Source organism: Thalassophryne amazonica, chromosome 1 (genome assembly GCF_902500255.1).
Source record: "Thalassophryne amazonica chromosome 1, fThaAma1.1, whole genome shotgun sequence".
NCBI lineage: Eukaryota > Metazoa > Chordata > Actinopteri > Batrachoidiformes > Batrachoididae > Thalassophryne > Thalassophryne amazonica.
Genome location: NC_047103.1, coordinates 148,912,080 through 148,937,327, shown reverse-complemented (window position 1 = coordinate 148,937,327; position 25,248 = coordinate 148,912,080). Strand labels below are relative to the sequence as shown.

At 40.0% G+C, this 25,248-nt stretch overlaps 1 protein-coding gene across 1 annotated transcript in view; it reads right to left on the bottom strand.

Annotated features, from left to right (window-relative positions):
- mgat5 (alpha-1,6-mannosylglycoprotein 6-beta-N-acetylglucosaminyltransferase) overlaps positions 1–25,248 on the bottom strand; it is a 160,469-nt gene that overhangs the window by 34,106 nt on the left and 101,115 nt on the right. Inside the window, exons 9-10 of the mRNA XM_034175756.1 lie at positions 20,055–20,188; positions 13,386–13,519 (exon numbers count right to left, since the gene is read on the bottom strand). Of these exons, the coding sequence (XP_034031647.1) occupies positions 13,386–13,519; positions 20,055–20,188 (268 nt within the window). The remainder of the gene's footprint in view (positions 1–13,385; positions 13,520–20,054; positions 20,189–25,248) is intronic.

Below are 25,248 nucleotides of genomic sequence, written 5' to 3'. Positions count from 1 at the left end.
TGTACTGAAATCTGATGTGCTTCAATACACTCCTTTATTGCAATTTCAAGTTTCAACCTTTTGCTGCATCCACAGCACCAGTGGATGGCAACCACTCAGGCAGTAGTCAAATGAAACTTGGGTAACTCCTTGAGCTTCTAAATACTGAGGCAACTGTGTGCTGGATCACGCACATAAAAAGATGCCTCATGTCCAAAATGTCTTAGCTGACGCTTCCATACAATGCAAGTGACACTCCTCATATGAGTCTCCCAAAGCAACCACTCATTTGACACAGTCAATCGAGTAGCATCCAAGGATCCGCCAAAGACACCTACTACCATAGCCATCCACTTACTATCTTAGGTTACTGCCAAAGACTCACATTCATACAGTAAGACAAGACACACCACACCCCAAAATAACCTGGACCTTTATTCTCCTGCAAACATAACATTGCTAAACAACTCTGTCCAGCAAGGAAATTAATCCGTAAGATCTTCCTTGGCATCTCTAGATCTCAGAGAACAAAGACATGACTATCACTTGAGGTAATTTCTTACAAGTTACATCATATTTTTCTGTTACCATGTATGCTATGAGTTGTGAAAGGTGCGTTCAACATGCCAAAGTGGTTCCAAGCTTGCAAGACTTTCAGCATTCCTCTTAAGCTATCAGATCAAGTTTATCAAAGGATGAACATCAAATTCATCAAAAGATGCCAATAACTGTGTCCAGCATACATTTTATGCCAGGATTTTTTATTTCACTTTATGAAACCATTTTGTTTAATTCTTGTTGCCAAACCACTTTGGACATTTTTTAATATTTTAATTAAGCAAAATTACTATGTTCGCATTTATTTATGACCATATATTAAAATATGTATACAAAATATAGGGGCACCAACCAATTTTGTCCAGGTGTGTACATTTTTTAACCTGACCTGAGACAAAACCTATTTTCATGAATGCAGTGACTCAGAATGCCAACACTGTCATGTGCTTAACAGCTACATAACTATATTGGGCAAGCTAAAAACACTCACAGTAAACTGCTTCCTGTGGCCACTTGAACAGGCAGAAATGTCAAACGCGTGTTCACATGACAGACAAACATGCAGGTTTACTTTACTAAATGCAGAGAAAGTTTCTTTAAAGGACTTATCATAGTTAGCCACTTACCTTAGCCTCCTGGCCATCGGAAACATGAAAAGATGATTGCAGAGGAGGGCTTTGAACTTTAGTAAGGGAAACATGCACATTTCCCACAACAAGGATCATCTTCATGCTACCAGACACTTGTAATGACATTTTCGCCTATTCAGTGGCGACAAGAAGCGGTTTACACAGAGTCTTTTAAGCTTGCTGGATACAGTTACATAATGTAGCTATCTAATTAGTCCATGATGATGTTTGCTTTCTAAAGCAATAATCTGCGAATTAAAATATTTTTGTTCTGAGTGAAAACATGAACCCCAAGGCCACTGTATAGTCTCCTCAGACACACAAAGGGAACCAACATTTCTAATCAGGCCCAAAGGAAGGAGCCAGATCTGGCAACCTATAACTTGTTGCTTGTATCATATATCCTGGTTAGATAGAAGGCGCTATTAGTTGGCTGGGTGTATTTCTGTTCTTTCTGACTTGGACTCAATGTTATTCACAACATTTCCTCCACAGATGGACTACAGAAATTAAAACAATGATTAATCTATCATACCAAACTGGTCTGACATGTTTCTCTTGTAATATGACCATACTGTGAGGATAGCTGTGTGAAACTCTGTCCATGTGAAAATGTTTTCTTCAATCAATCTGGTGGAAAATGCAAAAGTCTTCAATCTACTTCAAACTCTGCTTCATCTGATAAATCTCCGGGATAGCTACACATCGGCCCACATGACAGGTTTTCAGCCGGGTGTTTTACAGATACACTAAACTTGCCTAACCAACATAAACCTCAGTTTAGAGAAGCACCTGTTATTACTACAGATTAAGCAGAAATACATAAGTATTCACAACTTTTGCTCAATACTTTGTTGGTGCAATTACAGCCTCGAGTCTTCTTGAATATGATGCTACAACAGGGGTGGGCAATCATGTGCCATGAAGGGCTGAGACCCTGCAGGTTTTCCTTGCGACCAATTACCTCAGCAGATGATTTCATTAATGATCAAGTGTGTCAGCAGGTGAATTTATTGACGAACAAGTGTTTATGTTCAGGGGAGAAGCTCATCAGCAACCCACCTGCTGAGGTGACTAGTTGCAAAATCTGCAGTGTCTTGGCCCTCATTGCCCACCCCTGTGCTACAAGCTTGGTGCACCTATCTTTAGATGCATCCTGAGGTGAGATTGCACTTTTAATTTCGTTGTGCTTGCATGCACAATGACAAATGACAAAGACATCTATTCTTTGGGCAGTTTTGCCCATTCCTTTTTGCTGCACCTCTCAAGCTCCATCCACTTGGATGGGAGCATCAGTGCACAGCCATTTTCAGATTGCTCCAGAGATGTTCAATCGGATTCAGGTCTGGGCTATGGCTGGGCGACTCAAGGACATTCACAGGGTTGTCCTGAAGCCACTCCTTTGATATCTTCAAGGATTCAAGGACTCAAAAGGAGTTTATTGTCATATGCACATACGAACATGTTCCCTGCACAATGAAATGTGTTTACTGCATTTTTACCCATCCTAATTGCCAGTTAGGAGCAGAGGTCACCTTTTTTGGCACCCGGGGACCAGCTCCAGATGTATATCCCTGCCCTAGGTCACGAGCAGGGCTGAGCAAACCTTGACCGGCCTAATGACACACTTAAACAACAACACCACACATAAGCCGGTCCGGTACATGAACACATATAAAAGCACACACAAGGAAATCTTGACTGTGTGCTTAAGGTCATTGTCCTACGGAAAGACGAACCGCCACTCCAGTCTGAAATCAAGAGAGCTCTGGAGCAGGTTTTCATCCAGGAGGTCTCTGTACATTGCTGCATTCATCTTTCCCTCAATCCTGACTAATCTCCCAGTTCCTGCTGCTGAAATACATCCTCACAGCATGATGCTGCCACCACCATGCTTCATTGTAGAGATGGTGCCTGGTTTCCTCCAAACCTGACAACTGGCATTCACGCCAAAGAGTTCAATCTTTGCCTCATCAGACCAGAGAATTTTGTTTCTCACGGTCTGAGAGTCCTTCAGGTGCCTTTTGGCAAACTCCAGGTGGGCTGCCATGTGCCTTTTACTAAGCAGTGGCTTCCGTATGGCGACTCTACCATACAGGCCTGATTGGTGGATTGTTGCAAAGATTGTTGTCCTTCTGGAATGTTCTCCTCTCTCCAAAGAGGAATGCTGACCATCGGGTTGTTGGTCACTTCCCTGACTAAGGCCCTTCTCCCCTGATTGCTCAGTTTAGATGGGCGGCCAGCTCTAGGAAGAGTGTTGGTGGATTCGAACTTCTTCTATTTACGGATGATGGAAGAAACTGTGCTCATTGGGACCTTCAAAGCAGCAGAAATGTTTTTGTACCCATGCCCAGATTTGCATGTCGAGGCAATCCTGTCTCAGAGGTCTACAGACAATTCCTTTGACTTCTTGTTTGGTCTGCTCTGACATGCACTGTCAACTGTGGGACCATATATGAAGACAGGTATGTGACTTTCCAAATCATGTTCAATCAACTGAATTTACCCCAGGTGGACTCCAATTAAGCTGTAGAAACATCTCAGATGATCAGTGGAAACAGGATGCACCTGAGCTCAATTTTGAGCTTCATGGCAAAGGCTGTCAATACTTATGCACATGTGATTTCTTTTTTGTTTGTTTTTTAATAAATTTGCTAAAATTAATAAAAAAAAATTTTTTTAAATTGTCATTATGCGGTATTGTGTGTAGAATTTTGAGGAAAAAATAAATTTCATCCATTCTGGAATAAGGGTGTAACATAAAATAAATGTTGGAAAAAGATGAATGCTGTGAATACTTTCCAGAGGAACTGTATGATTTGGAAAGCTACAGTTCTCAACAGTAGAGACACAGTTGGAAGGACACTATTACTTGAGATTAAAATAGGAAACAGAATAAGAATCATCTCATTCATTATCAGTTAGCACCAAAAAGGCCTTTTAATTAAAAGCAGGCGGTAAATGGGAACACTTTGGAGTCTGATAAGTAGCTAATGCCACTTGCTGTGAGCTGATGGGCTCCCCCTCTACCCTTATAAAGCTCCACTGCCATGTTAAGCCCCTTTCACACCGGGCCCACTTCAAGTTGCATTGTGCGGTGTCATGACGATGCAGGAATGTCTGCGTCAGGTGTGCGCGTGGGGGGAGGGGGGTCAGGCAGCAGTCAGGCTGCGATCAGCATTTTTTTTCTGTGCTAATTGAGCGTGTAGTTTTACTGGATTGTGCACATGGTATAAAAACAATCTTGCGTGATTTATACTTTGGAACAATAGAACACAGCAGGATTCATAAATTGACGTTGGGTAACGTTATATTGTGAGGATGTGGCTTCCAGTCAGGTTGAGTACCGTTGCTTTGCCCTGTCTTGCGTTGAAACTGTCGACTTTCTCTGTCGATCACAGGACGCAGAAAAAATTAAACGTTTCATTTTTGGTGTCCGATTGGCTTTGTCCTTCGTATACCTTGCGATGTTGTGGCGTTGAGCTACATCGTCTCGGGACTGGGTTGCATCATGACGACCCCACACGACGCAACTCGAAGTGGGCCCGGTGTGAAAGGGGCTTAAGTGTGCACTAGGGATGGGTAACGAGAACCGGTTCCTTTTGGGTATTGCTAAGAAATAATTCGATCCACCAACATCAATAACCTTTTTGCTTAATGATTCCCTTATCGGTCCTTCAGAGTGGCTGTTTTTTTTAGGGGTGTTTGTCAGGAAAATGATAATTTCTCTACATTGATTACAGACCTGCTGCAGGTCTGTAATCAACTTTTCTGCAGCGCGGCATTGCTTTGAACCTTGAACCAATCGAAGCAGTGATTCGCAGATCTCCTGCTTTGTTGATTCATTGTTTTATTTGCTTTATCTTAACTTTCCAAACTAAAACCCTAAAAAGCATATGTCTGAGTAATATTTACCTTTTTTATGTTAAACCGACCTGTTATGGTCTTCTGAAACAGTTGATAGATGTATTTTATAACAAACACGGGACTGATGCTAACGCGTTAGCATGTCTATGGCATTTTCAATGTTAAAGTTGGCATTAAGCTGTTTGCGTCTCAGTCAGCACGTTTGTGTGCAGTTGTTTTCTGTATAAGTGATGGCTCAACGTTCATTGTCGTAAAGGAGTCAAATTGTAATTTTTTAAATGTATTAAATTCAATTTATTTTTATTAATATATTAATAATAATAATAGCAACAACAATAGTAATAATAACTCATAACAACTAATAATGCTACAATACAATTTTAGAGAAAAAGATGAAAAGAACCTGATAAAACAAAACAAAAGGTAAAACCAACTAACAATGAAAATAAATAATACATACAGAAATAAATAACTTTTCCTGTGAACACCTAGTGACTTACACCTCCACTTCATCCCTGTTTTATTTAAGTTCAATGACAATTTGTTTCAGTCAAACCATATTTTCAATTTGTTCATTTCTTCAGTGATTTCCTCCAGAACTATCTGCCAAGCTAGAAAACTGCTGCATCCTATTAAGGGCAGAATACTACTGGAATGAATTTGAATAAGGAAAGTTGGGTTTTTTCTCACCAAAATGGATGCTGCACTCACTGCAGTTTATTATCTGGAATAGTCTCAGATTGCATTTCAGAGCTTCTAAAATTCAAACATTTTCTTGTGGGTGGTGTTTGGGGGTAATTTGGGGTTTCAGCTTTTTTTTTTTGTTTTTCACCACTTTCATCCCTGAATATGTCAACCGTGAGTCACTTTTGTGCGGATTAAAGTCACTAACTGGGACTCCTGTCTTGTTGTGAGAAAGAAACGAGAATCGTCCTCCGTTGTGTTGATACGGCTCCAAACGCTGCACGGCTCTCTACCGAGTCAAGTTAGAACGATAGAGTCCAGTCGGAATTAATAAATCCAAAGTGAAAAGCCATTTAAATATTATAATGCCATCGATAGATAAAATCTTATCAATACCCATTCCTAGTGTGCAGCGAGTCTCAATAACTACAACCCCTGGTAAAAACTATGGAATCACCGGCCTCGGAGGATGTTCATTCAGTTGTTTAATTTTGTAGAAAAAAAGCAGATCATAGACATGCCACAAAACTAAAGTCACTTCAAATGGCAACTTTCTGGCTTTAAGAAACACTAAGAAATCAGGAAAAAAAAATTGTGGCAGTCAGTAATGGTTACTTTTTTAGACCAAGCAGAGGGAAAAAAAAATATGGAATCACTCAATTCTGAGGAAAAAATTATGGAATCATGAAAAACAAAAGAACGCTCCAACACATCACTAGTATTTTGTTGCACCACCTCTGGCTTTTATAACAGCTTGCAGTCTGAGGCATGAACTTAATGAGTGACAAACAGTACTCTTCATCAATCTGGCTCCAACTTTCTCTGATTGCTGTTGCCAGATCAGCTTTGCAGGTTGGCGCCTTGTCATGGACCATTTTCTTCAACTTCCACCAAAGATTTTCAATTGGATTAAGATCCGGACTATTTGCAGGCCATGACATTGACCTTATGTGTCTTTTTGCAAGGAATGTTTTCACAGTTTTTGCTCTATGGCAAGATGCATTATCATCCCCAAACATCCTTTCAATTGATGGGATAAGAAAAGTGTCCAAAATATCAACGTAAACTTGTGCATTTATTGATGATGTAATGACAGCCATCTCCCCAGTGCCTTTACCTGACATGCAGCCCCATATCATCAATGACTGTGGACATTTACATGTTCTCTTCAGGCAGTCATCTTTATAAATCTCATTGGAACGGTACCAAACAAAAGTTCCAGCATCATCAGCTTGCCCAATGCAGATTCAAGATTCATCACTGAATATGACTTTCATCCAGTCATCCACAGTCCACGATTGCTTTTCCTTAGCCCATTGTAACCTTGTTTTTTTTTTCTGTTTAGGTGTTAATGATGGCTTTCATTTGGCTTTTCTGTATGTAAATCCCATTTCCTTTAGGCGGTTTCTTACAGTTCGGTCACAGACGTTGACTCCAGTTTCCTCCCATTCGTTCCTCATTTGTTTTGTTGTGCATTTTCGATTTTTGAGACATATTGCTTTAAGTTTTCTGTCTTGACGCTTTGATGTCTTCCTTGGTCTACCAGTATGTTTGCCTTTAACAACCTTCCCATGTTTGTATTTGGTCCAGAGTTTAGACACAGCTGACTGTGAACAACCAACATCTTTTGCAACATTGCGTGATGATTTACCCTCTTAAGAGTTTGATAATCCTCTCCTTTGTTTCAACTGACATCTCTCGTGTTGGAGCCATGATTCATGTCAGTCCACTTGGTGCAACAGCTCTCCAAGGTGTGATCACTCCTTTTTAGATGCAGACTAACGAGCAGATTTGATGCAGGTGTTAGTTTTGGGGCTGAAAATTTACAGGGTGATTCCATATTTTTTTCCTCAATTGAGTGATTCCATGTTTTTTTTTCCCTCTGCTTGGTCTAAAAAGTAACCGTTACTGACTGCCACAATATTTTGTTTCCTGATTTCTTATAGTGTTTCTTAAAGCCAGAAAGTTGCCATCTGAAATGACTTTAGTTTTGTGTCATGTCTGTGATCTGCTTTTTTTCTACAAAATTAAACAACTGAATGAACATCCTCCGAGGCCGGTGATTCCATAATTTTTTGCCAGGGGTTGTATAAGCTAAGTACCACCGCAGCATAGTAAGACCCTACCTCCACTCAAACACATTGGAGTTACCGTCAAACTATTTATCAATATACGAAAGGGACTGTTTCATAATTGCTCAAGGTCAAGAGCTTTCTGAACCATGGTTCTTGCTTTGTTCCGAGCCCGCAGGGCCCCAGAAGCCAAATTAATTTTGTATCTCCTGGAAGAAAAAAAAAAAAAATCTCAAAAGAAGTGCATATTTAAATCATCCTAGATTCAACCTTTCAGTTAAACGATTTTCCTTTTAATTGTAAACCAAATTACACATTAACTCAGAACAATTAAACTACATGAAATTCATGAAGACTGAAAATATTGTTAAAGCATTTCAAAAACCATGTAGCTAAACCTTGTAGAATATTTTGAAAATCATCAATAAAACATCAATAACATACCTTATAGTAAAAAAGTCATTGTGTGAATTCCTGTAAATCCATTAAAAGCCACATCTATTTCCCAATGAAAGAAAGTCTATATTCATAAAAAGTGACATTCTTGTGTGAACATGAACACACACACACACGTAGAGCACAAGAGAGATGGGCAAATTCCAAGTATGAAACCTGATAAATTTTTCCTCCACAGAAAAATAAGATGTGGATACAGAGTAATGCTTTGAACCTATGAAGTTAAATTTGTCTCATTAGTGCTTGTAAATGCACAGAGGGTGATTTACAAATATCCCTTGATTTGTACACATGCTTTGTGATCCACAAACACAAATTTCTGATTTGTAACTTGTTTGTGGGTTTTTTACAAATAAATATGTATTTGTAAATATATCATTTTTTTAATTTGTAAAAAAAAGCCATTTGCAAAAGTGAAAATTCTGTTTGTGAAGTGTGATTCAGCATTTGTGAATCCCCGATTACACGCATTCATCACTACGCAATATTGAGACATTTTGAGCGCAACACTGCACAAATCCACAAACAGCTCGCGATTCACATGAAGCAACACTGTCATACTCACAAAGACACAGGGCGTTTTACAAATATTCCTCAATTTGCACACGTTTTGTGATCCACAAACAAATTTCCGATTTGTAACGTGTGTGGGTTTTTACAAATAAATATGTATTTGTAAATATATAGTTTTTTTCATTTGTAAAAAAAAACATTTGAAAAACTGAACATTCTGTTTGTGAAGTGTGATTCAGCATACAGGAGCGGGAGCGCGCACTGACTCAGTTCAGCGCTTACAATTTCCCCCTGCTCCCATTCAATACATTTTTTTGTTTTTACAAATGAAAAAAAAAGAAGATATATTTACAAAAACATTGTAAAAACCCACACACACACAAGTTACAAATCAGAAATTTGTGTTTGTGGATAACAAAGCACGTGTACAATTCAAGGGATATTTGTAAATCACCATCTGTGCATTTACAAGTACTAGTGAGACAAATTTAACTCCATATAAACCTTGCACCATCAATAATATAACAGTCAAACACATGTGTAAAGATGCCTTGACACTTGCACAAATTTGATTCAGGCACTGGCACGTTAATTTAGCATGCCAATGAGTAAACTCGTAAACTGCGTGTGACTAAATTTCGTGCCACTTGCATGAACTAGCTATGAACGCTGCGCAACCTATTCGCAAACACTGCATGTCATTGCACGCACAGTTTACGAGTTTACTCATTGGCACGCAAGATTCTGCTTCAGTGCGGGGATCAAATTTGTGCAAGTGTCAAGGTGTGTACCATCTAATGACATGCACTGGTGTGACGAATTGCATGGCAGTGCAGAGACAAAATCCGTGCAAGTGTCAAGGTGCCTTAACTCCTCAAACCCGCTACTGAGGTGCACTTGACCAACGACCTTCACCTTTGGAACAGTCTCCCTCAAATCTGAGGATAGCACAATCATTAAGTACTTACTAAAAAAAAAAAAAGTTTTAGTATTGCATTGAAGACTATTTTATTCATGTTATTACATTCTTATATTGTTTTGTATTGACCTTTTTACTTTTCTTTTGGAAGGCACTGCTATGTACTGCTCTGTGGCACAAAAGGCCCCATATGTATAAAGCTTGATTGATTGCTTTATTGATGCACTTACTAAAACTTATGGAGGTAGAATTACAAAGCCGTTTCCATATTGAGCACACAGGTGACCAGAGTCAAAGCACTCATGAGAAGTAGTATCTGTGCACAGAAAAAAAAAAACAAAAAAAAACAAAACAGTGTGATAATCAGTTTGATAATGTTCTATTAAATCTAAGTGAAATTCACCTGCAACCAGCCGACAACATGCACCATATGTCCAATCAGTCAGTAAGAGAAATAGATAATCTTGATAATGTGGTATTTATTTTTATGATATAATAATTGATTTTTAAAGTTAACAATCATTAGAATTTAAAATCAATTGCTGGTGGAAACCAGATGGACATGTAGAACCATTTTATTTCAGCAGGGGGTATAGTGTATTGTAGACCTAACCTGAGCATTACATGATGTCACCTCAGTTTCAAATAGCCACCAAAAAATAAAGAAATAAATTAATTCCCCAGAGATCAAATTAAGCTCTAATGAATATTTAGTTAAATGAGCGGCAGCCAGAGTGCAAAAATTAAGAATGGGGACAAGATCGCTTGTATGACTAAAGGTTGAGATGCACCAACTGCTTGCCTAACGTGTGGTGGGCAGGCGGGTGAGCACAGTCAACTGCACGTTCTGCCGCTCTGGTCAGAATGGCTTGTGCTAGAAAAATTCAAAAGTGTAAAAGATCAAAAGGTGCACACGTTTTGGCAGCACTGCGTGCAGTTCTCAAGAACTCAATGCGATTACATTCTTCTTTAAAATGTATGATACTGCGTCTTTAGACGTGTACTATTTCACTTATCTCCATGGTCTAGCCTTATAAAAAGCAAGCACATCACAATATATTGTAATATCAAATTGCAATACTTGCAGGGTCGCATTTCTCAAATATCATGACCCGTTTTGAGTCACACCAAAGTATCATGATATGCATCATATCGGGAGTTCAATGCTTTGTCCAACCCTATTAGTAGGTTAGTTATTAATCATTTACGTTGCAATTCTCCACTCCACCCCCACCCCACCTTCAAAAAGCTGCAGTGCTTACCTAATGTAACTATATTCAATCCAGTAACATTTGTGGCTTCTAATGAACAGAACAAATCTAAAAAGGGAATTTTATCTCGAGTGACCCAGTCTGAAACATACATGTGTTGGGTGAGAGCTCATAAAGGCACAGCCATTAATCCAGCCATCCATGGCACGCAAGATATTGTGCAAATCTCTTCAAGTCTCTAAGTCGTTTTTTTTGTCTAGGAGGCAGTAATCCCTTAGTCTCCATGCCGCAGTGTGAGCATGCATTAGAATATATTAAAAACACCAAGGAGCAGGCAATAAGCTGAATTTAAGCTCCAGAACCAGGCTGTTATTAAGCTTCCAAGGTTCCTCAAACAGTTTACGCAAAGGCAGAGAAGGTATGGAAATTTGTTGTCAATGATGTTCTTATGTTCTTTGTGATGCCAAGTTAAACTCTGTCACATTTATTGTCAGGAAGGAAGCACATAAGTATGTCAACGTCGGACACACGCCAGCTAAGTGTCTCAATAGGTACTTCACATTGTTAGACATCAGTGCTACTTCTTTTGCATGGTCAAAGTACGCAATTTTGTTTAATTTCTTTTGTACCATATGTTTCGGAATATACGTCACACTGGAGAATAACACATACCTGTCAAAAAATGCTTCTTGAAGAGTAGGGGGAGGGGCGAAACAAACCATAAGTCACTCCGGAGTAAAAGTTTCACTTTTTTTCTGTATGTGGAAAACTTTTTAAACAGTGTTTCCCTGGAGACTTATACTGCAAAAATATTCAAGGTGGACAGGTAAATGTGCAATGACAACATACTTGATGTTATTTTTTTGAACAGAAAACATCAGATGGACACAGATTGCTGACCTACAGTGTTTGAAACACTACACTAGAATCGTGAGCCCATTTGATTTTTTTTATTTTATTTTTGCGCATTGCTGTACAAGTCTTTTATCAGTGAAGTTTCTTTTGTGCATGTATTTGTGGGAAAGCCCTATATAAATAGTTATTAATAACAAATGCACAATATTTCTGTATATAAATCACACCAGAGTACAAGTATGAGGACCTCCCAAACTAGTGAAAAAAACAAAACAAAAACACAGACTTATACTCCAGAAACTGTAAACACGTATACAAATACACACAGAATCAGAATAGCCTTTATTCACCAAGTATCCACAGAATACAAGGAATTTGACTTCAGTTTCTAAAGAAATATACAGGAGCAAGAGCTTTTGATGGAGGCTACTTGATATAAAGCTGTGAATAAAGTGTCCAAATGTTAAAGCTATCAGGCTAATCAAACCGGCTGTCGGTTATCACTCTGTGGAGGGTCTTTCTAGGACTTGGAGCAGAGCCAAAATGCACATAACTCCGATCTGAACTCATGTCAGGTCACATCTAGGAGCATGAAATACATCTGTGCATCGGTCAACATCTCTCAAAAGTAGCCTTCTATCTGCTACAACCAGGTGAATCACAGCCACTGGGGTCCTTAATGCTAAGGCACTTATGTGCTGGATCACACCCTGAGCAATGCTCCATATGGCCTAAATGTCAGAACTGATGTTCCCTCATAATGCAAGTGAACTTTCATACTTGTCACACCCTAACTAACTGTTTGCTTGACACAAAGTCATGCCAAAAGTACCCACTGATCTTCAGAAAAGGCCTAGTAGCAAAGATATCTCGTTGCAGCTTTGGGACACTGGTTGGGATCCACACCTCACAACATACAGCACAACGTGAGGAACCAGGACACGAAAGACTTGAACCTTTATTCCACTACAAAAATAATCAGCATCAACAAGCAAGGCTCCATTAGCGCTTCTCAGGTGTCTACTGATCTCAAAGGTGGGGGGTCCTGAGATATGGATGACATTGCTGAGGTTAGTGACTGTATCCAAGTTCAACATTTTCATCACATACAGAACATACAGAACCCTTGCAAACCCAGATGCTCTGCTTCTTCACTCAGCTTAAGTGCTGCAATCAGAGAATCCATTGATTCTGCAATACATACCCTGACTGCAAAAATTAATTTGCATAACGTAATTTCTAAAAAAAATTAATCCAGCCTGAGGTTATTACACCCAGATCTGAAATTGCTCAGAGCTACATGAATCATATTTAAAATGTAACGCACCAGAAGGAAAAGCAAACCCGAACGTCACATTTTACCTTCTGCACTCAAGTAGAAATTTAAAGGACTGCACTAAAGCTCAGCTTTGGGAAGAGGTAGGGGACAAGATGAGGCACTGAAACAAAAGAGAGATGAGGAGAGAAAAGTAGTCCAGGCTCCACCCACTGTGCCCAAGATAGGATTAACATTATGTCCCCGTGCTGTTCAACAATTGTTGGGCCTCTGTATTTCAGGCACATGTGACCTGATAGTCTTTTTAAAACATGTAGATGTCGATATATTTCATAATGCAGGTGTGTAGATAAAAGTCAGCAGTACCTTCCAGAAGTTATCAACCTTGCCGTAGACTAGCGATTGGTTCTGCCGTTTGATGTCATCGATGTGCTTGATGTCACTGGCGTTGAGGTGCTGCTCCACAACGAAGCCCAGGAAACTGTTGTCTGGAGTGTGAGCTGCAATGACAACACAAGCACAGAAAAGGCAAGGCATTAGGGAAAATCAAATCTTTCTTTAGATTAGATGGAAACTGTTGAAGGGGTCCATAAACACATTCCACATCATTATTTACGATTTATTTAGTCAGAAACTGCATATTTATAAAAAAAATCGGCTTCAGTGAATGTTAAAGCCTATTTACAATAAATAACATTTTGCACAAATAACGTGAGCTACTGCACCACATCACAAGCACTCTGGGTTACCATTACAGATATCCCTTATTGTCCAATGATGGATGGTTACTATGGGAACTGGAAATGAGCAGGTCAAGTACAGTACTACAAGCTGGCAGCACTTTAGTTCACTGCCACCTGCCTTCCAAAACAAATGACACTGGGATGTAGTTGTCCATTCTGGCAACTGGACAAAAATGACAGCAACTGGACAGAAAAGATGCTCTCACGCCCCCCACCACACACACACACACACACACACACACACACACACACACACACACACACACACACACACACACACACACACACACACACACACACACACACACACACACACACACACACACACACACACACACACACACACACACACACACACACAAAGTGACTATCCAGTTTTAAGTAGTAACCCATTTTAAAACCATAAAGTCTGAATATAGGCAGCACCATTCTATGAAAACAATGACTTGAGTGAAAGCAGGACTGATAGATGCAATTTAAAATCCAGCTGTGGGTTTTGTTGGTGCCACAGGGAGCTACTGTGATTATTGCAGACGCAAAACCAGGTCAGGTTTTCAGGAAATGTGGACTTCACTATTGAGCTGGAAAACCTCCTCCCACAATCTTTATTATTTAAAATAAATACAAATATAAAACAGCATTACTCTTGAAAGCTGCAGCAGCACTGGAGAGCAAAAAAAAAAAAAAAAAAAACCCATAGCACAGAAAAACAGTCATAACAAAAAACAAATCACAACAGATGACAGACGACAGCCGAGACTTGGATGTGTCCAGTGTTCAGACAGACAGACCGGAAGGCCGCCCATGGCGCCATCGACAGGCCTTATCTGTCCATCCTGGGGGGGATCCCAGTCCTGAATCAGTCCACCAGAGTCTCAAGGTCCTACAGTCAACATCTCAGGACTGGGAAGGGAGAGGGGGGGGAGACGAAGAGGTGGGGGAGACGAGTAACGAGGCTATCAGGAGTGTTCCTCAGGGGGGAGGATTTTATCCCAGCGGCCTTGAAGGACAGCTGGTGTTTGGAAACCAAATAGATATCCAGATTAACAGATGTCTGGCAGATTCCATAGTCTGAAACTTCAGAGTGGCTCCCAAACACATCTGAATAGAGGAGATGTGGTCTTACTGACGACCAAAGCGGCTTTCTAGTGCAGCCATTCTCCCCGAGATGGATTCCAACGTGCGGTTGACACGCGCCGACTGAGCTGACACTGCCCTTCCAATCGAATCAATCATGTGGGGCAGCCTGAATGGGCCAATTAATGCTGCCTCCACCTTCTTAATTTTCCTGTAAACCAGTGCTATGGCAGCTCCACACAGCACAAACCTGGTCACCACAGCTCCAAATAAGTAAACATCTTCAACGTCCTCCACAGACAACGTGTACAGGCACATGACTTGCCACCTCCGCCAGCTGTCCATCATGTAACCCGCCACATGTGTCCCGGCAGGACAGGTCGGGTCCTCCGCTCCCGAGCGTCTTGTGGAAAAAATAGTGTCAATTGCGTTCAGAGACCACGTGATCAGATCCATTTTGCCGTTTTCCAGAGGAGCAGGGCTGGCAGCCTTACAGACAAAACACGGTACAGTAGCAGGAAAGTTGGGGAGGGAGGAGGAGAGAAAAATGCGACCGTCCCGACTGAGAGCAAGAAGGCAAAAAAAAAAAAATGTCCAATGAGGGGAATTAAGGTTAATACTGTTCTTGATTTTGGCAGAGCAGTTATATCAGTGGATAAGGAGCTGGCCTGCCAATTTATAGATCTCTGTCTGAATCCATCTCATGCTACCCGTGACAAGGCATTTGATCTGCATCGTCTCAGTCAACCCAGTTGTAAAATGGGTACCGGCCTTGGCTGAGAAGAACACTGCAATGAATGGGTGTCTCTTCCAGTGGGAGTTGTGGAGGCTCGTCTGCTTCATGTTCCAAAAATCTGAGATAAGCACCGGCCCAATGGACCTCAGGCCCCATAAAGACATACTTACTTCTGCCTTGACATTAAGAGGCTACACACTGAAACTACTTTGCATGCTGTTAATGCTGGCTTTCAGTAAGGATCCAGTGTGTTAAACTTGTGTAAAGAACAAAAGTGGTTTTGCAACAATGCAAGAGATTAAGAGAAATGTACATAGTTAACAAAGTTAACACTACAGGGGAGAATCATGACATACATGTATGATGTGGCCGATAAGGAATGAAAGGAAGAATGTGTTTTTGGAATCCCAATATAAGTTACTCAGTTTGTCCTATTTTAAAAAAGAAAAAAAAGTCATTTGCTGCCACAAAGCAAATTTTGCAAAGCAAAGATTAATGAGGTCAATTTGGTCCTGTCCTGTCTTATTGGCCAGAAGCCACATACTCCCCAACTCCAACAACCAGTGATTTATGGACCAGCACCTAATCGAGATAAATGGGCCACTCTTAATTGAGAATAAAATACCCACTTCCACTTGATGTATCCAATTTTAAATCTAGTTTCAACAGGTGAGTGGAATTACTGTATAAGTACAGACAAAAAGGAGGCAGATTAAAATATCAAACATCAGAAACGTGGAGAGATGCCACACTAGAAGCTAGGGAGCAAACAATTAAGAAGCAAATTTACACATCCTCAGACCAATTACTAAAAGGACCTCAAACCCAATATCAGCAAAGAAAAGTACTATTACTATAACATGCATACCTTATTTTGCATATTTGTGTAGGCTCAAATCAGGCAATCTGGACCAAAGTATAGTCAAATAGCAGCTGGACCAGTGTTTTTTAATAGTGCCAAAATCTCTAAAACACTAAGCTGCAACCAGGAAACAAAGCCACTGACATTTGAGTTGAGGACATCCCACTCTCCAGAAATACCAAAAAATGTCCGATTTAAAAAGACAGTTATGCACATTAGGCCTCCTGTGTTCCATAATACAATATTAATACATACTGCTACGATCACAGTTTTCAATAAGTAGCAAATATTTTTCATTATGAAAATTTAACTTGTCATTTGGTTGTTATTTATTTATTTATTTAAGTAAAGTTCCTTTACTTCCAGGCAGAAGGCTGAGGTCCATCAAGACTAAAACCTCAAGACACAAAAACAGCTTCTTTCTGTCCGCAGCTAGACATAAATGATGCCAGAGAACCGCATTTACCCCCCCAAAGTACAGATTGATCATCCCTGCACTGAAAGGTACCATCCATCTGCATGCCTTTGCACAGGCCCATTCCACCATGTTATATTTATTCAACAGTGAACATAGTTTTGCCTATTTGTCTATTTGACTCCTTTATTTCTTACAGGTGTATTTTTTTCCCATTTCTTTTGTATTATTGTTGTTTATGCACCAATGACACCAGATCAAATTCCTTGTATGTGAGAACTTACTTGGCAATAAATGTGATTCCGATTCTGATTTTGGGTGTCTCTTAGGGGTGCCGGAAAAAAAAAATCGATTCATGTCCGAATCGCGATTCTTATTTATTACGATTCTAAATCGATCCAAAATGTCCAAGAATCGATTTTTCAAAAGCATTTTTTTAAAACATTTTCTTGCTTACTCGCTGCGTGTACTGTTTGTCAGGCAACGGCTTCTGTACTACAGCGTCCCCGCGAGGGGAGGGTCTGACGTGCTTCAAACATTCGTGAGTTGCAGCTTAGCATGGCAGATGAAGAGCTAATTCAGCCAGCACTGTCTTTGCTGAAGGCAAATGTCTGGGCGCATTTTGGATTTTATTATTTGCTGCGTAAGAAGGAGCTTGACATGACTTATGCAGTGTGCAAAATGAAAGTCAAGTACTTCGGAAACACTTCAAATCCGCAAGCCCACATGCTACGTCATCACCAGCAGCTAAAAGAGGGGAGCAGCGTTATCTGCCGACTACTGACCAGCACTTCGCTAAACTGCCAGCCAACTCTGAACAAGCAAAGCAGATAAGTAAATTTACATCTAGAATCACTTGATTAACCTTGTAATGCTGCATTTTCTTAAATATAAACATTTTTTTAAGTAATATAACTATTTCTCAGAGCTCTTTGAATCGAAAATCGAATCGTCACCCCAAGAATCGGAATCAAATTGAATGGTGAGTAGTTGTACGATTCACATCCCTAGTGTCTCTAGATAAATGTGCCAGTCTTTCGCCTCAAGAACAGGTGTGCAGTGCAACATGATAGGGGAAGCTTTCCTTGCATGAAATTCTGCCCATTGGTAGCTTTGACAACAGGTGAAACCAACGTGTACTTGTTGCAGTCATTCTCAAATGTACCAGCTACCTGGTAATATTGCAATAAATAAATAAATGAATGCATCATAAATAGTTAATTTAGGTACAGCAGTCAACTGAACAGCTTCAAATTTTACCTCAAGAAAAGCCTCTATAGCAATAACATTTTACCTTTTCTTAGTCATTGGGAAAAGACCTCTCTGGACTGCTCACTCTGATTCCTCCCCAGAACCCTTCTCATCCACCCCATCCCTGAATGTATGGTGGACTCTACTTAGAATGAACTCAGGGTATCAGTAATGCATACACTTATGTGCCGCCATAAAACCCCTAGGGCCTACACTCATAAACCAAATAAAATGGAGAGCTAAGTGTCTGACCTCTTGAGTGCACTTTAATCTGCTTGATGATGTTCCATTAGCAGGCACCATACTGGACTTTCAAAGCATCTTTAATGCCTGACATTCAAACAAAACACCTCATTTGTTAGAAGAGTGTTCAAACCAGAGCTGCGGATATAATAAAGTGAACTAGCAGGCTACCAATTCGCTCGTGTTGCACACAGCAGCTAGCTCTCCATGCTGGTCTCAAGCCTAGATAAAAGGGCAGTGTCGTGCAAGGAAGAGCATCACAGCTACATCTGAATCAAACATGGATCATAAGTTGAATTTCCATTTTGGATCTGTCAAGGCGTGGGTTAACAGTGACAGCCACTGATATTGCTGAACAACTATGTGGTGGTGGGTTGGAGGGTCTCAAGGCAGGGGCAGAGGAAGAAGGACAGAAGCACAGAGTTGGAACCTTCAATGGTGGCAACCGGACTGAAAGAGAGCGAGCAGGCTAATATAACAGCCACAGAAAGCTAGACATAACATGTACAACTGACTGAGTGTAAGGGAGTAAGTTTGGGAAAGTGAATGGGGGAGAAATGGGGAAAATTCATCATGAAGGAAGAGAATGTCAAGAGTGCATTAAAAGCAAAGATATCTGAGGAAGTGAAACGTGATTAATGTCACCAATCTCTCTCTCTCTCTCTCTCTCTCTCTCTTTATTTTGTCGATAGAACAAATGGAGAATCTTGAAAGTTGAATTCTGAGAAATGCCCAAACAAACAACTTTTACTTTGATAACCCTATAGAACGTGGTACTGTAAAAAAGTTCACTGTATTCAACATTTCCAGGTCAACCTTTTGGCAATTAAACTAGAAATGGCACATTTTCCGCAATTTCACAGAAGTTCATGTGTTAGGTGGCACCCCTAAATCTCAATGGAATTCCTATAAACTTTGCAAAAGTCATTTTTATGTTAATTGGAACAAATTGCAATGCCAGTTAAATTGCTATTTTGTAATTAAAATTTCCCATTCAAATTTGATGCACCCTAGGCCGCACACACGAGTGGGGACAGCGTTTAGCTAAACATGGAAGAGTTTGTTTTTGCTGACGGACAACCATTTGAACAAGCTAACTGACGGTGCTAATTCTTCTAACACACACAAAAAAAAAAACAAGTCCACTACACCGTCTGGAGGCATGAAGAGCTGTTAGGATGAACAGGAAGAAGTTAGGATGAAAAGCTGGAAAAATTTCTGACATGATTTTTTGCTGGACTGAGGAAAGCAGACAGCACACTGTACACGAACAGAGTGCACGGCATCACAAACTACATCGTCAGAATTATTTCTGAACTGTCTGTTTTTGCAAGTTGACTGAGATCAATTTTGGACTCCTATTTAAAGTTGTTGTTGGACTTGACGTCAAAGCACCAGTGATGCACACCAAAATGTGAGGCCCTTTTCTGTTTATAAATTAATAAAATATCTAATGACAAGAATGTTTATTTCATTCATTCAATGGAACAATATTTCATGCGGTGAAAGATGGAATGCTCTATCTTTCACCGCATGAAATATTTGTTCCATTGAACTTAAACATTCATTACTTGTATAATATTGGCCATTGCCTCAGAGGCTAAAATGAACAGCTAAATGGTCTATTTTGGAAAATACTTCAAGTTATAGCTTTATAGTGGTTTCATAATGATTAACAGAGGTGTGTTCATAAGTTTTGCCAACTTACGGAACATGGTGTTGAACTGCTGAGGATTAAGGTTCCACTTTCCCCAGGGTGTCTTGTGACCTTTAGACTGAGCATAGTGGGCATGGTTGAATTCTGGTTCTGTCCCGAAGGAATCCAGTACTCGCAACATGCACCTAAGATGTGTACACAAACAGATACAAAAGTTTTTTGACAGACACAGAAGCAGTATAATAAAATCCTTGACATTTTAGTTAGGTAAAATCAATTCAACCCACACAACCATTTTAAATCAGCACAATGGAAATAGAGTGCATTATATGACAGCATTCAAACCTTGTGTAACAATCAGTTACGAAGAGATCACCGTCAGTAAAACATTACACAGAGCCTTCTGAAACATCTAAATACCCAGTTACTTAAATGAAAACAGAAAGCTAGAAAATTCAAAAGTCCAATTTTCAGAAAAACTCATAGTAACAAGTTGCCCATGGAAGATAATGAAGATCAAACCACAGGTGAAGAATAATTACCCACAACAATCTATGCTGTCAACAATACCAAAGAACACACACACACACACCTTTCCACATAATAGGTTTATCATGGCTGGTCTGCCATTTTGCACCATCTCCATTTCTCCAGTATTTTGCTGTGAAAACTGCCAAAACTGCCCCCTCAAGTAACCAGACAAACGAAAACAGTCAAACCCTTGAAACTGTCGTGGCAATGATGATAAAGTCCCTTTGATGGCTTGGCCACCTATATTACAATAGGCAAGTGGCATCTATGTGCATGTGTATGGCTTTGATCACAGAGAAACCAGGGAGAGCGGACATTTACCGTTTGGTATGCTTATGTACTTTGGGCCAAGGATGAAAGCTGCAAAAATGGAAAGTTGATAGGACTAATATTTCTGGAGAAATTAGCAATTTTAGCTAACCAGTAAATAATGGATGTTCTGCTGCAATGCACCATGGGAGTTTGGGGTTTCAAATGTTATTGTGGCTCATGTTAGTTTAGCAGTGTTTTAGTGTTACTGATTTACTGTGTTTTTGTAGTTCAATTGGTTTAGTCAGTTTCGTCAAGTCTTATGTTGCATTTACAAGTAAAAAGTGCATTGTGTTTGATGTCTTCCCCTCATGGCCTCCGTTTCTGCATGTATAAAATTAGAAGCACCTGTTTGTGGCAGAATGCAGAAAAGACAAAATCCTCTCAGTGGGTGTGTGTGTGTGTGTCTTCAATCACAGAGAAACTGGGGAGAGCTGACATCTGCTGTTTGGTATGCTTATGTATTTTTGTTCAAGGATGAACGGCGTCTAAACGGAAAGTTGGTAGGACTAGCATTTTTGGCGAAGCGTCGATATTAACGTTGCTAACTACAGTTTGGACATTCCAGCAAGGGGCGGTAAAGCATCTTTCCATTAAAAGCGTGAGTGAGTGCGTGCTTTTATTTAGTATGTTCAATGTAAGTACATAACTATAAATAAGTTAATACATGAATGACACAAGAAAGTGAACATACATTTCCATTGTGGTATATTTAAAAAAAAAAAAAAATGACATAATAGAAGTAATAAAATAAAATAATAATACTGATGATAATAACAGTAAGTGTGCATATGATAACAACAACAACAACCTAAACAATTTATAAATACATTAAGACATTAAATTAACATTCAAAAATTACATGATAGGGCAGCATAGTCTCATTTGAACCCCTGCATGATATTGCGGGATTTGACCACTTCTGGGAACAGCCTCCTGTTGTGCAACACAAACACAGCATAACTTCACAGGGAAAAATGGTGTACTGTTTTGTTTTTGGCTGCGATCACCGAAGCAGTCATGAAAAGTGCAGCTTTTTTCGGTTCCCAGTGGAGAATGGAAGACGAGGCAAATGGGAGAGGTCGTGTCATAAGTGTTAGCCTGTACAGCTAGCCAGAGTAGGTGTGTTCTCTTGTCTATAGAACCACCTCAACATGTTTGCACTCTGGGTCATAAACAAACCGCAACACGTCCACTTTCCACCGCATCGTCACTTTTTCCACATTGTTTGCCGTGTAATTTGACCAAAAATGGATGCAGGATTATTGTGTCATACGAGTTATATTTTAACCCTTTAGCGCCCACCCTCAAACGAAACTGCACTGCCCAATTAACAGGAAATAAAAGGGTTGTGTTCCTCTTTTAAAAACATCCTGGACTCACACGCCGTTCCAACTCATTACACAAAGCTTTGTTTAATTTATAACCACCCTAGAAAAAATTCAGCTACCTATTTTATAAAGACTACCTATGGACCCCCAGGGACAACAGGCTCGTAAACTATTAAAAGTCTCTCATTTCATTCAAATACCATCATGTCCTAAACAATTCAGTCTTCTCAATCATCCTCACACATTTTTCTCAGTGGTCGTGACCATAAATCATGAAAGAATGAGCTTTTGATTCATCTCAATCTCCTCAGCATTACAGTTATGTAATTCCATTCACAAGCACAGAGCTGTGATTATGTTCCTCTGGGGTCAACTTGGAGTAACTGGAGTGATTTTAAAATAAGAGGAAAAAAAATTCTCTCACTGTTCACATCTCCACCCAGGCAGATGCACTGCAGCTGGCGGTGTGGACTCTGGAAACTAAGTTGGGAAGCAAAGTACAGTTACCAAGAGGAAAAACAACAGCAGCATACCCACACACTATCTCCACCAACTCTGAAGAACAAACAGCAATCATCTGTTCCCAGCTGCTATCTTCAACAGATGGCGAAGTCCCACTGGAGCCACAATGTGATGCAAATATGGTCGCAAGGGAGCTAAGCGGATTTTGGCACACAGTGACACCAGTGGGTTTCCTACGCATAGTTGGAGTTACAACTGAGCATCCTTGTTAACTTGCATACTACAGGAAATACTTTAACGTAAAGGTGAACACAGTGGTCACACGTAACTGATTAGTTTCACTGCAATGGAATTCACTTAAACTGGACAACATATGAGAAAGTTTTGTTTTCAGGGTGACACCTACCATAAATACTAATAATATCTCACCGTCAAAAGTACAGTACAATAAATAATAATAATATCTCACAGTTGAAACCTCGTTGGGGGGCTTACCTCTCACTAATTTTACTGTGGCAAGATTTTTCTTTCTTTTTTGAAAAAAATCAATTTGTGAAGCCAAATAAACTATTTTCAGTAATCAAGTCAGAGCCTTTTGGACAAAATGACCCCATTTGCTGGCATTGGCAAGTCCTTGAATCCCAGAGTGTATAGGTAAAATATGGAAGCATGCACTAGTGCTGCTGCATCCACCATGTCATGGAGCTGCACCAGATCCTGGATGGCAACCACCCAGGCAGACAATCCATCCCCACCTCTTGAAAATAACTATCTGCCACCGAAAGTCGAAACTTGAGTGTCCCCCTGACCTTCTCCATCCATTGGGGTCCTCAACACTGAGGCAGAGCCGTACCGAATCATCCACAGAGAAATGCCCCACATAGCTAAGATGTCGTAGCTGACATTCGCTCATAATGCAAGTGATAATCCTCATCTGTGTAATGCCTAAGTAATCATTCATTGGACAAAACGTAGTTCCACAGGTACCAAAGGACTATCAGACAAAACCTTGTACCAAAGTTGTCTAGTCATCATCAGGGGTCCCCAACCCCCAGGCCATGGACAGGCACCAGGCCGTGGACTGGGCCAAACCAGGCTACCAAAACCCATATGAAGTACGGGAGGAAAATAACTGCACTGTCCTGCTTGTTTTATTTATTTTCCTGAAAACATCAAACTATATTACATATCACAAGAAAATTTATATTCATCCATAAGTGAAATGTTGAATAAATCACTTTCATTTGATTAAAATATTAAATCTGTGAAACAATAAAAACACTTTACCGATGCGGTCACATCTGGGTCAAAGACAGAGAGATATACAAACGCTAGAGTGAACATAGTCATCCCAGCCATTAAGGAGTACCCAGGGTTTGACAAGTGTTTCATGATGCCACATCTAGCAGATCACGGGTTAAGGTTTCATGCAATAAATTTATCTGGTAAGTGTTGACTGCGTGGTGAATCTCGGAGTTGCTGTCAGTACAGCGATGAGTCACAAAATTTTGACCATGAGTCTCCAAAGATGGTGGACAAAAATATCAGAGGTGTTGGACTTCAAATTTTTTTTTATTAAATTTTTGTCGTCAAAGACTTGGTGGCAATGACTTTAGCTGGCTAACGAGAGCAAACGGTTTAGCGGTTAGCCCTGATGCCTCACAGCAAGAAGGTTGTGGGATTGCTTCCTGCCCTTTCTGTGTGGAATCTGCATGCTCTCCCCAATGTCTGCATGGGGTTTTTTCTCCAGGCGCTCCTGTTTCCTCCCACAATCAAAAACATGCTGTGGAACATCTACCAGGCACAACAGATGGAAAATAGCCGATGGCTATAATCTGGCTTGTTAACTTTGCTGTATGGCGATTTACATGAACTGGCACAGTCCCTTCACAAATAAAGAAAAATGAATGAGAATATCAAGAAACTTTTTTTTTTTTTTTTTACTGGGTCTGCAGAAAAAAGTACCATGGGCAGTGAACGTTCATTCAGATAAGTGGGAATGAATGAACACATAAACTTTTTATTTCCAAACCACCATAACTACTAGAGTTTAAAAAAAGAAACAAAAAAGAAAAGAAATACAGAACTAAAGATTTTATTTACATCCCAATCTATCCCATTGGTCAGGATTAATATGAAAGGAGAACACCCAGAACTGGCCACAATGGTATTCCTTGTGTGAGACTGGATGTTCTACTCCGACACTCACTAAAACAAGACTTGATCTGCAGCAGAGAAGATGTAAACAAACAAACAAACAAACAAAAAAAACTGCACCTGTCATTCCTCCAGTTTCGAGAAATCAGGCTCAGGGCTCCCACTGAAGGTGAGTTAAGTATTGATTTTCATGTGTTTTGTACATTGGTTCAAGTTGAATTATATGCTTTATACAGCTTGGCATTAGACTATGCATCGCTCCAGCTGTGATTAATATTTGGGGCTGAAATGACACGTCAATGTAATAGATCAGCTACAAATATATGTCGATTTGCCTGGAATGCATCGATGTATCACTCTGTCTACATTTATTTTTAATGATACCAGCTCTCGCTCCCAAGCGTGCTGAAAGGGAAACTGCATTCCAAAAACCCTGATCTTGATCTACAAAGTGT